At 41.0% G+C, this 14062-nt stretch overlaps 1 protein-coding gene across 1 annotated transcript in view; it reads right to left on the minus strand.

The window, feature by feature from the left end:
- The window catches only part of LOC149251276 (ketose-bisphosphate aldolase class-II family protein), a 457406-nt gene that overhangs the window by 340678 nt on the left and 102666 nt on the right, over positions 1–14062 (minus strand). The window contains exons 9-14 of the mRNA XM_089459330.1: positions 13829–13966; positions 12100–12181; positions 3836–3914; positions 3641–3687; positions 3283–3471; positions 3049–3124 (exon numbers count right to left, since the gene is read on the minus strand). Coding sequence (XP_089315456.1) covers positions 3049–3124; positions 3283–3471; positions 3641–3687; positions 3836–3914; positions 12100–12181; positions 13829–13966 — 611 coding nt within the window. The remainder of the gene's footprint in view (positions 1–3048; positions 3125–3282; positions 3472–3640; positions 3688–3835; positions 3915–12099; positions 12182–13828; positions 13967–14062) is intronic.

Raw genomic sequence — 14062 nt, forward strand, 5'->3', positions numbered from 1 at the left:
TATAGTCCACATGGATTTCTTCATATTCCAAACATTTTGACTATTTTTTGTGATAATGAACTTTGTATGTACCAGCCATTCTAGTAGGAGTTGGGTTAAAGAGTGGGGACATGTCCCAAGGTGACAATGGGCACTTCTGTTGTGTGTGCCATCTTAGCAAGTTGCAAGGACCTTGGTAACCCTGCTAGTTTGGATGGTAACAGTTTCTTAAGCCAACAAGTTGTGGTCGGACTTCTTACATTTTGTATGACTACGCTATTTGTTTCAACCACAATACTTTTTTACTACAAATCTTAACCATTATTTGTTAAAAATAAATAAATATATAAAATCATTGATGTCATGTCTAAGTGGAGATTAAAGAGGCTTATTACAGAGACACTCGAGTAGTTACATGAGAAGGAACATGAGCAGGGGGCAAGGGAGGATGAACCACAACAGTTAGAGTGGAAGGAGGAGACTGGAAGTAAGGAGGCTAATGTGTTGGCCTCAGCACCATCTTCTATATGAATCCATTTCCTTTGCATGTAAATGGGGCCAAGGGATTGATAGCTAATTCCTATATTAATCATTGTAGTTAATCCATGTTGACAAGATACATTTTTGTGACAAGGAAAACCTTGTGGTAAACCCCCTATCACTTGTCACATTTTGCAGAAGCTACCTAGTGTAAACCCATTGGTGTTGATTATAGTGCCTAACACTATAGGAATACCAAATCAGGCACATAACAGAGGTAGTCAATCCAAGGGATTGACCTGAGACCTCCAGCATGACACTTGAAGCACTTAACCACTCAAGCTAGACCATCAGGCTAATGATGAGATACATCTATGATATATCTGAGTGTAAGTTTGTACTCAGTTTTTAGGGTTCACTGGACAGCTATTAAGATTCAGTGTCAGCAATTAAGGTTTAATATATCATTTGGCATATTATACAGCTTATATATGGGTGTTTGTTTTATACTTATGTGGCAACGTAATTATTTTGATGTTTTTTTTTCAAATTGAAACAACATGAATTCATTTGCTTGACATCATTTACCAATTTTTTAATTGGTTTTTCTAACATCCTGAGGTCAAGATCTTTAGGAATTTCTGTTGATGCCAACGTTCACAGTGCTGCTTATGACGTTCACAGTGCTGCTTATGAGCCAACACAACCAAAGTAGGTATCCCTCCCAAAGTATAACGGACAGAGAAGTAGCATAGTGCCTCTCGTAGAACGTCTTTTCCTTCCCCACATTCCTATTTATGTTTGCATTCAGTTTTCTTAGTTTTGCATAGGAATGCAAAAAGGGAGGTAAGCTTTTTGGCCCAAAGACCAACTGGTCTCACAGACCTGGAATAAAATTTTACTATCCTCTCACTCTGTCTCTAGTTTTTGTCTCAATCCTGAGGGAGAATCTTTGGAAAAGGGATCATGGAACTAGGAGTCCCAGTGAGGTAGAGGGGTAGCAACACACTGTTGTATGAATAGGTTAGAGCAAGATTCAAAACCAAGGGAGGCATATCAAAGTGTTTGAATTGTGACACTGGGGTGCAACAGGGTTGTCTTCTCTCCCCAATGCTACTCAGGTTGTACATTGACAAATTAGAAACATGGATCTCCAAAAAGGGGGAGGGGGTGTAAACATGGTGGGCATAATAATCACAATACTATTATACACACATGATGCCATTCCGGTGGCGAGGACACTAAGAAGATTGCAAGAGCGGCTCTAGAGACATTTTGCAAGGAGGAGGGTATAGGGATCAATAATGATAAAACTAAAGTGGCCATATTCTCACTCAGAAGGAAAACCATTAAGCCTCAAATTAAGTTCAGAAAAAATCCACTGCGAATCAATCAAATCTACAACTACGCGGGCATGGACTTTAAAGAGAAGATTAACTAGGAGCAGTGCTCAAGGAAGAGGCTTCAAGGCAGGTAGAAGGCAAACGAATGCAAAGTGGCAGAGGTGTGGGACTACAGAATAATTAGCTCCCTATTCCAGACATTCATCGCATCAGTTTTTCTTTACAGTTGCAACATAAGGGGGCCAAGCATATCCAAAAACATGTGGAGTCAAAAAGAAGGTATAGAAATACATAGCGTGCTCACTCTTGAGGACCAAGGCATCCACTTCATATGGAATCATGTTGGTTGAAACAAGACTATATCCTATTGAGCTAGAAGCGATAAGGATGTTTATTCTATATCAGCAAAATATAGTTACAATAAAGAGTGACAGGACACTGACCAAATCAGCAAAGAGATTCGCAGAGAAGAAATAATACTTGGGAGTTAAGATGTAGAAATTAGCTGGAAATTTCCAATATATTGGAAAGAGAATGGCCAAATGACAAAAGAGCAATGAATGTATACATCCAAGGGTGCTATAGGAAAGGTAGACGAAGGAGAAAAGCATAGAAAAAGCAAGAATACTACATAGAATATTTCAACCCCGCAGGTGAAATAAAGATACAAGGATACCTTACTCTCAACATCCCTTGGAGAGGTAAAATCAATGAACAAACTAGAGAAATGGGAGATAGAAAAAAAAAGTAGAAAAGGGAAGATGGGATTTGCCTAATTTACAAGTCAAAGGAGGTAGAAACAGAGTAACACTTCCTTCTCCACTGTTGAGAATATAGCCATATCAGAAGGGGCTCAACTTTAGAGAAGGCTGCATAGGACGCAATATTCCGAGATAGTCAGTTGGAATGCCTTTAAAAAAAGAACAAGAAGGACAGCACACACTACAGTAGCTCTAGGATGAGCACTAGGTTATAGCTATCCACTCACCCCATGTATATCTTAACAATGTACCTTTCTGCTTTTCTGCAATCTTGGTACCATTATATTTGTTAAGGTCAGCACCACAAAGATGTAACACTTAGACATTTAATAAAAAATCTTTCTATCTCTTCTCTGTGTGTGACCAATGTCAACCTTGGTATCAAGGCTGCATCAGATAATCAAATATATTATTAGAACATCATCGATGAAGCTCTATGGTGCTATGAAACATAGTGGTTGGTTCTTCTTCAAAATATTAGATACCTTTTGCAACTTCTGCTGGACTTCTTCCTGTCAAGCCACCCTCTTTTGCAAATCGAGATAAAGTTGGTTCATATACCTGCAAATAAAAAGTGCACTTCATATCCATATAATTTATTCAAGGATTAAGCACCCATTAGCCAGAGGCAACAAATATACAAATTTTGAATGTTAACTATAATAAATAGGGACTTCCTTAAGCCCTTAGTCACAAGTTCTAATATATGTCATACATACATCAAAACCACAAACATGGTAATTTGATTTAATAAGTTGCGTTGCCATGCCAAATCCCATTGCTCCAAGGCCAATGAAACCAATATGCTCCACTGTATTGGAAATGGTAATAATTTCTTGTGCAATCTGTTCGGGAGAATAACCTTCATCTAGAGCCACAACATTGACACCCGCTGTCCTTTGCCAAATCTACAGAAATGGAAGGTAAGAGAATAACAGATGTATATTTATGATTACTAAGGCATATCAAGAATGGTTGCCTCAAGCATCTCGAAAACACTTTGAAGTAATATTATATGAATTGAACCACAAGACAATAACTATAGTAAACATTCCTTGTGTGTACTTCAACAATTACCTTGACAATTGCAGCATCAGCTTCCTCACCATATCCACAAGCAGAGCCTGCAAATATTTCAGAAAAAACAACAGTTTGCACAGATCAAACTAATAACTTCTAAGATATGTTTAAAAATTTGAAGAGATAATTATCTCTGTAATTAAGCATTGATGTAACTGAATGCATCAATAAGGCACTTATCTATGGAAATACCATGAATAAACTGTTGATGTGCTATAGCAGTCAGAGGAAGAGGAAAAGCTAGTGACTTGGCTTCATCCAGCACAATTCCCTGGATTCACATAAAGGCATCAGGTAAGCATAATACTACTTTTTTTTTCAAAGAAGTGGCCAAATACAACATAAACTAATGTAAATGCAATGTCCCCAATTAATTAATTTTGTTAAGAATAATTTTGATTTTTGCAATTTTGGCAATTGGGAGATATTTTGGCCCACATCTTCGGGAATGGATAAATCGAAGGAAGATTTGATTTTGGGTAAAGAGAGCTGTAGTCAAGCAGACTACAGGCGATGAGGGGCAGGATCCTCGAGGTACCCAGACTCTTGGATTAGACCTTGCTATGGGACCCCCAAAGAGGAGTAGCAGGACTGACTGATGTGGGTAGAGATAGATGCAGATGAAGCGGTAGAGAGAGCTACAGTGCAAGATTCCCGAGACAGCACGAGGCTAGCAGGCTGCAGCAGTGCGAGAGGCACGGGAGTGTTGCACTAGTGCAGGATGGCACAAAGAGGCGTGCAACAGTGCGAGATGCAAGGAGTTGTTGCAAGAGAGCAAAGGTTAGAGAGGGAGCACTTGTCAGCGGCAGAGGGAGCTTCAACATTAACGGGTGTCTCTAGCCCAACAGAGAGGTCAGATTTGGGAGATCAGTTACTTACTTCTCAGTAACTAAGTTGCAGTGCAGCAGTGGGTAGCATGATGCAACATGATGAGAGGAGTTGTAGTGCGAATGCAGTGTTGGAAGAAAGGACCAACAGCAGTAAGGATGCAAAGGGAGCTGTCGTACAGATGCAACAGTGGAAGTGGCAGAACCATGGGCAACAATGCAGAGGATGGTGGGCAGCAGGCCTAGCATCAACACAGGGACCAATGCCGGATGATTAGAGTAATACTCAATGAGGAGTATTGCTAGAGCACAGTCCTCGCTAAGAGGGAGTGTTGATTTGTGGTAGTATCAGATGTGCTCTAGCCATGAAATTTGGTGGAGAGGTTGGGGCAAATGAGATCTCCAATACCCGGAAAGGGTTTGGGCAGATTCTAAACAATTCAGGAGATATTAAAATAATTAATATTCTTAATGGAGTCCCTAAGTCTAAACTTAGGGAAATTAAAATATTAATGTGGATTAATATAAAACTATGTTAGTATGGTCCAAAAGACATGGATCAAGCCAGATCTAATCTTAGTCGTTGATTAGGGACTTAATCTCGGCCGTTGATATGTCAATGAGAAAAGTATAAGAGAGGGCTTGAGGGTCACTTGGAGAGAACACCAGAGTGATCAGTCATTCTATTCTCTAGAGCGGAGTTTGCTAAGAGAGATAGAATTAGTGATCGAGAGTTGCAGCTGAGGGGAATTGAGTACAGAGAGGCATAGATAGTACCGGGAGAGCAGTGCAATAACCGGGGAGAGTGACGCAGAGCCAGCCAAGGCTCACGTAGGGCCATGCAAAGGCAGTCGGGAGTTGCGCAAAGCCTCAGAGAGGCCAGCGTTGCTGATGCAGAGGGCCAGAGGGCTGACACAGGGCCTCCTAAGGCTGATGCAGACCCATCCGGGGTGACGCGGGGCCAGCGCTAGGCAGAGAGGGGCTGACACAGTTTAGAGAGAGGCTGACGCCAGGGTTTCTAGGGCAGATTGGTGCTAAGTAGTTACCGGAAGGACTATCCAGGGTTTTGGACAGGAGATTTGTTAGAAACTGAGAGGTCTTATTGCCAAGGAAATTCTCTGTTGGGTAGGCCAATTTTGGCACCCAGATTGTACTATGATATTGGTTAACAAGAAAACCCTCAGATAATTGCACCGTTTTTCCCACATTGGGTTTTTCCGGGGACATTGGTCCAAAAATAATGGTGTCATATGGTGTGATTGTTTTTGTCTCCTTCAGTTGTTGACTTGAAATATGTTGAGCATGCACTAGTGTTTATTTTCAGTATTTACATTGTAAATAACTTGTTAAGTAACATAACAAGTTGGTAGGAATAAATCAGATAAAGTGCATGGAGGGTTTCTAACAGGTTAGACTTAGAAATTCCAACAGTTCCTAAGTCTAAACTTAGGAAAATAAAAATATTAATGGGTATTAATATAAATATGGGTTAGAAGGTTCTAAATGACATGGATCAAGTCAAATCTAATCTTAGTGGTTGATTAGAGATGTAATCTCGGCCGTTGAAGACTCAACAGAAAAATTTTAAGAGGAGGCTTGAGGGTCAGTTGGAGATACACCACGTGATCAGTCAGTTTGATTTTCTAGAGCGGGGTTTGATAAGCGAAATCGAACCAATGATCAGTTGTAGCAAGGGGCAGTGAGTGCATAGCAAAGAGGCAGAGATAGTGTTGGAATACCAACGCAGAGGCAGAGAGGCAGACGCAGAGCCAGACGAAGACACACAGAGGCTAGCAGTGACTGCACAGAGGGCTAGAGGGGTTGCGTGAGTGACGCAGAGGGCCAAAGAGGCTGTGCGGAGCCTCTGAGGGCTAACGTGGAAGGTTTCAGGCTGACGCAGAGACCAGGAGGGCTAACTCAGTGCCTCAGAGAGACACTGGAGAGGGTTTCGTGGAGCAGACTTTCAAAATATCTGCTTCCAAAGAGAGGTATTACTGCCAAATTATTTTCTCTATAGGGTGAGCTAGTTTTGCACCCAGTTGTACTCAGAAAAGTTGCATAACAATAAAACCCTCAAAACTATTGCACCGGTTTTCCCAAGTTGGGTTTTTCCGAGGACGATTGTCTAAAAATAACGATGTCCCTTGTGTGTTTGTCTATTTCTTTCAGTTGTTGATCTGTAGATGGTTGAGACAGCATTGTGTTTATTTTAGTATTTATATGATTCAATAACTTGTTCAATAATTAACAAGTAGGAGCAGTGTTGTGGGGGAGCGCCTCCCCCTCGATCTCGATCCCAATCCGCGCTCTGGGCGGGAGCGACTCGGGAACGGGTCGGGAGCACGCTCCCTAAAAAAAATTTCGCTCCCTGCCTTTTCGGAAGCGTTTTCGGGAGCGTTTTGCCTTTTTTGCAATTTTTTTTTGTAGTAATGTTCGAAATGCAATTTTTTTTAAAGAAACAAATAATTTTTGAGTGAGGTAGCTTAATGATCAAGTCTATGTCCCTAGTATTGATATGCTATTCATGGTAATGTTAAATTCTTAAAGTAAAAGTGACATTCTCCTTAATCTTCATTTTCATCATTTTACTTAAATTTTTAACGTTACCATGAAATGACTTAGGATGTTTGAGAGTGGTTCTGGCCTCATTGGATTTCATATGGAGAAAGCAGAATTTTAGATTTCATTCAAAATCCAACATACTTATCAGTTTTTCAGGATTTCAGGATTGGGGGATTGCAATGTTTCCATTGAAATTTGTCATGTATTAGGGTATGGAGCTCGTATTTAGTCAAGAGCACCAATCCCTCTATGTACCTTGATGTTAGTGACATTGGTTGTTGAACTCCTCTATCATGGCCCTCCTAAAAATGTATGCATCACTCAAACAAAATCTTGACTTGACATGTTATGCTTTTTCTATCTTATGTTAATGCTTAGAGGATGATATTAATGACAAAGATCCCTATACAAATACAGAGGTAATGACAAAGATACCTCTGGATATTAATGCTTAGAGGGTGATATTAATGACAAAGATCCTGATTTTCCAACAAGACTAAAAAATTAGACATTTCTTGTGGTGGCAAGAGGCCCGAGCATAAGAAATAGATAATAGATTTACTTCTCTTTTCTAGTTTCTAGTAGTTTTTATAACTATTGACTCTTTCATATTTATTATGATATTTTTTTAAACAATATATGACAATTTAAGTTTGAAGTTGGCAATTATAACTCATTAGTAATGAATTATGAATATGATGCTTCATGAAAGTTGAAAGTTGTTTCATTTCATTTCATTTTATAACATTTCATTTCATGTTAGATATTATTTGTTGTAATGGTTATACTTAGCTTACAAGTACAACTTTGTTGATAAATGATGATAAATGTTATATATTGAATTTTGAAAGCTTGTAACTTTAAGACTGGTGAATCATGAGACTCAATATGTTGTATGTTACTATGTTACTAACTTGTGGACGTGGTTGATGAAAATTATAACTTCTAGATGATTGTTGTTATATGGTTCAATCTATGTTTTTTTATGTTTTTTATATCTAATTCATTATTCTACATGTTTTTGTTGACATATATGTATCAAAATATAAAAAAGATAAAAATATATATATATATATATATAAAAAAACGCTCCAGGATTCGCTCCCAAACTAGGAGCTTCTGAAAATGTCGCTCCCACTCCCGTTTTCGCTCCCGCTCCCCGCTTTCGCTCCCACTCCCAAGTAACACTAAGCAGGAGAAATAAACCAAACAGTGCAGAAAAATTTCTAACGGGTTAGACTTAGAAATTTCAATATCATATCAGAGCATTGCAGATCACAGGAGAGTTGAAGGCAGCGGCTGAATCAGAGAATTTGCAGCAGAAACAGTTGTCCCGACCGACAGAAGTTGTTCCTAAGCAGAAAGCAGCAGAGAAGGGTTGACGCAGAGGGCCTGCGTCATCAATTTGAGCCAGAGAAGGGGCCAACGCAGAAGCAGTGAGAGGCAGAAGAGGCTCACGAAGAGCCACGTCATCCTACTTAGCCAAGTAGGAGTGACGCAGTTGGCTAGTGGAGCGATTCAGCCACTGTCGGGATTGCGCAGAGCCTAGAGGCTCAGTTCTTCAGTTGTTGGGGCATAGGAAGCTATGGGCAGATTGTGGAGTGTGAAGCTGGTGGGGTGTTGTTGCTGTTGAGGCAGAATAGTACCTAACGAGACAAAACCAAGGTAGAAGGGAGTCGCTACCTAAGCAAATTTCTAGCCAATAAATCCATATTAGTATTGCAAGAGCAAAGGAGATAAGAGAGGTGCAATTCGACTGTTGGCAGAAGGATTTCCAGGAGGGAAATCAAGACTCAGAGGCAGTCTAGCAGAGAACTTCTAGAAGGGAAGTAGAGACTTAGAGGAGTTGAAAAGAAGAGCATAAATGGCCATGAACAGACTGATGGATCAGGACAAGTTGGGCAGGGCGTCCAACTTTGTCATCTAGAAGGCTAGAATCCTGTCTGTTCTAGATAAACATCGCATCAAGGCCTTAGCCTTGAGAACCGTGGCTATCCCAGTCGACCCAGCTAATAACGAAAGGTATGAGGATGCAACGGCCAAGGCAAAGTGCATAATCCTTGATGGGGTGAAGGATCATGTAATCCAACATATTACTGAGAAGAATATGGCAAAGAAAATGTGGGACACCTTGACGACACTATATCAGGGCACTTCCGTGTAAAAGACGATACTACTAGAGAATCAGTTGCGATCATATCAGACGCAGAAGGGGGAGCATGTAGATCACTTCCTCAGCAGGTTGCAGGAGATTCAAGACCAAATGACTTCCATAGGGGCCACGCTGGATCAGGAGTTGATGGTGAGGACCGCCCTGAACGCAGTCTCCGAGGAATGGGATACACTCGTCCAAAGCATTTTAGGCAGCGCGAATCTTCCAGATTGGGAAGAATCATGTGCAACTCTTCACCAAGAAGAGATCAGACGGCTAACCAAGGCAGGAAGTAGTGGCAAAGGAGCCCAGGTCAAGAAAGAGGAGGAAGAGGATGCGGCTCTGGCATCTGCAGGGCAGCAGGGGAAGAGGAAGAAAAAGGACCTCTCCAAGATAAAGTGCTTCAAGTGTGGGGAACTGGGCCATTATGCAACCCAGTGTCCAAGGAGTAAGAATAAGGGAGAGGCATCTGACTCCAAGGCAGCGCCAACAAAGGCAGAGAAGGAGGTGGAGGATGATGACAATTGTGCCATGAGTGCTCATGTACCTCTAGAGAAGAGGTGGGGAGACATCGAGCTGTAGTCAGGAGGACTACAAAAGATGAGGGGCAGGATCCTTAAGGTACCCTAACTCTTGGATCATATCTGGCTACGGGAGCCCCGAAGAGATAGTAACAGGATGACGGATGTCAGTAGAAGCGGATGCGGATGAAGCGGCAGAGAATGCTAGATTGCAGTAGTCCCTGGCAGCGCAGAGAGGGTTGCAGCAGTGCAAGAGGCACAGAGGAGGTTGCAACAATGCAGGAAGGCACAGAGGTGTTTGCAGTAGTGCAAGAGGCATAGAGGTGTTGCAGTAGTGCAAAGGCAGCAGAGGGAGCACAGGATAGCGGTAGAGAGAGCTCCAGCATTAGGAGGGTTTCTAGCTTGACAATGTCAATAGTTGGGTAGATCAGTTACCATCGTCTCAGTAACTGAGTTGCAGTGTAGCAATAGCAGTGGTAGTGCTATAGGTAGCATGATTAGAGAGCGCTGCGGTGCAGATGTAGCATTGGGAGGAAGGACCAACAGCAACGCAGATGCAGAGGAGTTGTCGTACAGATGTGGTAGTGGCAGTGGTAGAGCCATGGGCAACAGTACAAGATGCAGCAGTGCAAAGGATGTTGGGCAGCAAGGCCAAACATCAGCACAGGTACCGGTGTCGGATGATCAGAGTAATGTTCAGTGATGGAGCATTACTAGAGCACATTCCTCGCTAAAGGAAGTGTTGATTTGGGCTAGCATCGGATGTGCTCTAGCCATGAAAATAGGTGGAGAGGTTAAAGCACATGAGATCTCCAAGACCCAGAAATGGTTTGGGGAAATTATACCCGATGAAGGAGATATTAAATAACTAATATTTTTAATGGCTTCCTAAGTCTAAACTTAGGAAAATAAAATTATTAATGGATATTAATATAAAACTGGGTTAAAAGGTTCTAAATGGCTGGATCAAGCCAAATCTAATCTTAGTCGTTGATTAGAGATGTAATCTTGGCCGTTGAAGACTCAACAGAAAAAAGTATAAGAGGGGGATTGAGGGTCAGTTGGAGATACACCAAAGTGATCAGTGATTTCGATTTTCTAGAGCGGGGTTTGCTAAGAAAAATCGAACCAATGATCAGTTGCAGTGAGGGGCAGTGAGTGCATAGCAGAGAGGCAGAGATGGTGTCGGAAGACCAGCACAGAGGCAGAGAGGTAGACGCGAGCCAGAGGAAGCCACGCAGAGGCTAGGAGTGTCTGCGCAGAGGAATAGAGGGCCTGCGTGAGTGACAGATGGCCAGAGAGGCTACGCAGAGCCACAGAGAGCTAATGCAGAAGGTTTCAGGCTATCGCAGAGGCCAGGAGGGCTGACGCAGTGCCTCAAAGAGACACTGGAGAGGGTTTCGTGGAGCAGACTTTCAAAATATCTGCGTTCGAAGAGAGGTATTACTGCCAGATTATTTTCTCTGTAGGGTGAGCCAATTTGGCACCCAGTTGTACTCAAAAAAGTTGCATAATAATAAAACCCTCAGAACTATTGCATCGGTTTTCTCAAGTTGGGTTTTTTTGGGGACGATTGTCCAAAAATAACGGTGTCCCTTGTGTGTTTGTTTATTTCTTTTAGTTTTTGATCTGTAGATGGTTGAGACTGCATTGTGTTTATTTCAATATTTATATGATTAAATAACTTATTCAATAATTAACAAGTAGGAGAAATAAACCAGATAGTACAGAAAAAATTCTAACGGGTTAGGCTTAGAAATTTCAACATGGAAGAGCAAGGAGACATTGTTCACTTGACCAGAGAGAGACTGAGTGCAAACAAGGATAACAAGTAGACTTGCTCCATCAAACTATAATAGAAAGCAATCAAAACCGAAAGCTTCCTGAGGCTGTTCTCTGTCTCTGGGTAGGCCTTATTCTATTCATCCCACCTACCTGCCAGCTCACAGTAGGTTACAGTAGAGAATCCAAAGAATCATGTCCATTTTAAGTTTTAGCCCTTTCAAATCCAATATGAAAATAAACATTTTAATTCTGTAGATGGTAATTCCTCAGCTAACTTTAAGGAATGCAGCAGATGACATTATATTAATTCTGAATTGAATGACCACTCAAATTTACATGCAACGAAAGTGCCAAAGACAAAAACCATCTCAGAAAATGCTGTGCTAAAACAGGAATGCAACTAAGGAATTCAAGATTTATACAACTCTTTTGAGCGTTTGTGAATTGCAGTTGACTGGTCTCAAAGATTTTCTCAAGACATTGATATGGCACAGCAGCTTCATAAATTGAAGCAGACGAAATGCATGAAAGTAATCAATTTTAAACTGCAACTGCAGGAAAGACAAGGAATGAAAATGTGCCAATGGCACAGCATATGGAAATCCTTACCAGATCCTTGACAAAAATATTTAAAGCAGAATGTGGAGTGTAATCCCCATTCACCATTTGAGGAACCCGATCAGCAAAGACCCTGAATAGACAAGTATAGACAGGTCAGAATAAGAGACGAATGTATTGTAAGAATAGATAACAAATATGACATTCTTATAATCCCGGACTACTATAAAGATTCTACCAAAAAGACACCATAGGGAACAATAAAATAAAGGCCTACATGGGTAAAGCATACATGAATAATCCTCTAAAATAACCACACAAAAAATTGCTTCAATTTTTCGTGGGATGAAGAGAGGCTGTGAATTACACTCGAATTGGTTCTGCATTTTTTTGCAGAAATAAATCATTTTTGCAGTAATCGTTTACATGGTTACAGTGTACTTGTGGAATTACAGATTTTAGGTTCAAAATTTTACAATCAACTGCAATAAGGAGGGCCATGAATCTGGGGTAATCTTCTCTAAATTCTGGGAAGACAGGCTCTTTCTACAGATCAGGAATTTCGATATGTCTAATGTAATGTTCCCTATGGATTACAAAGTAGCCTGTCCAACCCCATAGGCTATAGTCTTGATAAAGGGGGAAAACCCAATTTTCATTGTGCAAATATTGGGTTGGTTGGGGAAAAACAGCCCAAAATTGGCGGCTGCTTACACAACCCTTCAAATGTGGAAGCCTGTGAAGAAGACTGTAAATAGAGGAGAGTTGGAATCAAATTATCATCATTGTATTGGATCAATTTGTCTCTGTTTTCTTTGAGCCAGAGGCAATGAGGGTTTTAAGACCCCTTTCTCTTCTGACTAATTTCAGTGGAGGTGATCCTACCCTACCTAGTGACCTATTTTCTTGTTCTGGAACAGCTTATTCTTTGGAGTAGCTCGGGTCCAGCCTGACAAGCAAGGAAGAGGAATTCTATGGTCAAATGAATATATTCAACGGTAGCAAAGTCATCCCATAGACGTCTATAACACCGCAGGCCACAGACAACCACAGGCAGCCACAGGGCCACAGGCCGTAATCTGTAGGCCCTCATTTTGACAGAAAAATTCTCCTGATGCAAGTGAGGACCTAATCTGGCCTAGAAGTCTACTTGCCGATGGTTCTGGGCCCTAGGGTCTCGGAGGAGTCTCAGGGTGTGAATTGAGTATTGTTTTCCTTCCTGGAGCAGTCCGGACTCCGAAGGCAATCTAAGGAAGCAGCCTGTCAAAATTTGTAAAGGCACAGGACGTTCACTGTTATTCCCTCAGACAGCCAGCACAACAAAAGTGCTCCATCTCAGCAGAAACTTGGAGTAAGGATAACAGAACAGATAAGCAGAGTTAGATATTTAGTCAATAGTTACAGCATTAAGCTAGTTTCCATTAGAAGTTTGTCTATTAAATTTTGATATTCCAATTAGAAGTGATACATTTTTGTCACCTTAACATATAACTGTAATTTCCTTCTCTCTAATAAGCGATATGTTAGCATTCAGCTAATGTGAAAGATATTCCATTGTAGATGTGATTCTATGAAATAAACAGCATAGCTATGTCATTTAATATTCATTAGCATTCATTTTCTGGTCACTAGAATTCCAAAACTTGCCGCTACTAGCACCTTTTCCAGTGATTTTAACTGCAAAAAAGTTAAAACTAGTGTAATGTTTTTGATCCTAAAGAGTTCTTATCTTCACTCCTTGTAAGATTGCACATATTTAGACAAGTCTGTCAAAATTTACCAAGAGCTTCCTGCAGCATTGGATATGATGTCATATAGAATGCGGGTATTAATTCCAGCCCGTGCACCAAGTACCATGGCTTCAGCCGCGGCAGCTATATGCACACCTGCCAGTAGTTGATTCACCATCTTTACTTTACTGCAGCACAGAAACAACAAGTTAGAACCCCTGGCAGAACCATAGTGAAAAAAAAAATGAAGAACTTTTAACCAAACTATTTAACTTTTCACACAG

Source organism: Pinus tabuliformis, chromosome 7 (genome assembly GCF_031772625.1).
Source record: "Pinus tabuliformis cultivar Carrire ecotype Pingquan chromosome 7, CPIR1, whole genome shotgun sequence".
NCBI lineage: Eukaryota > Viridiplantae > Streptophyta > Pinopsida > Pinales > Pinaceae > Pinus > Pinus tabuliformis.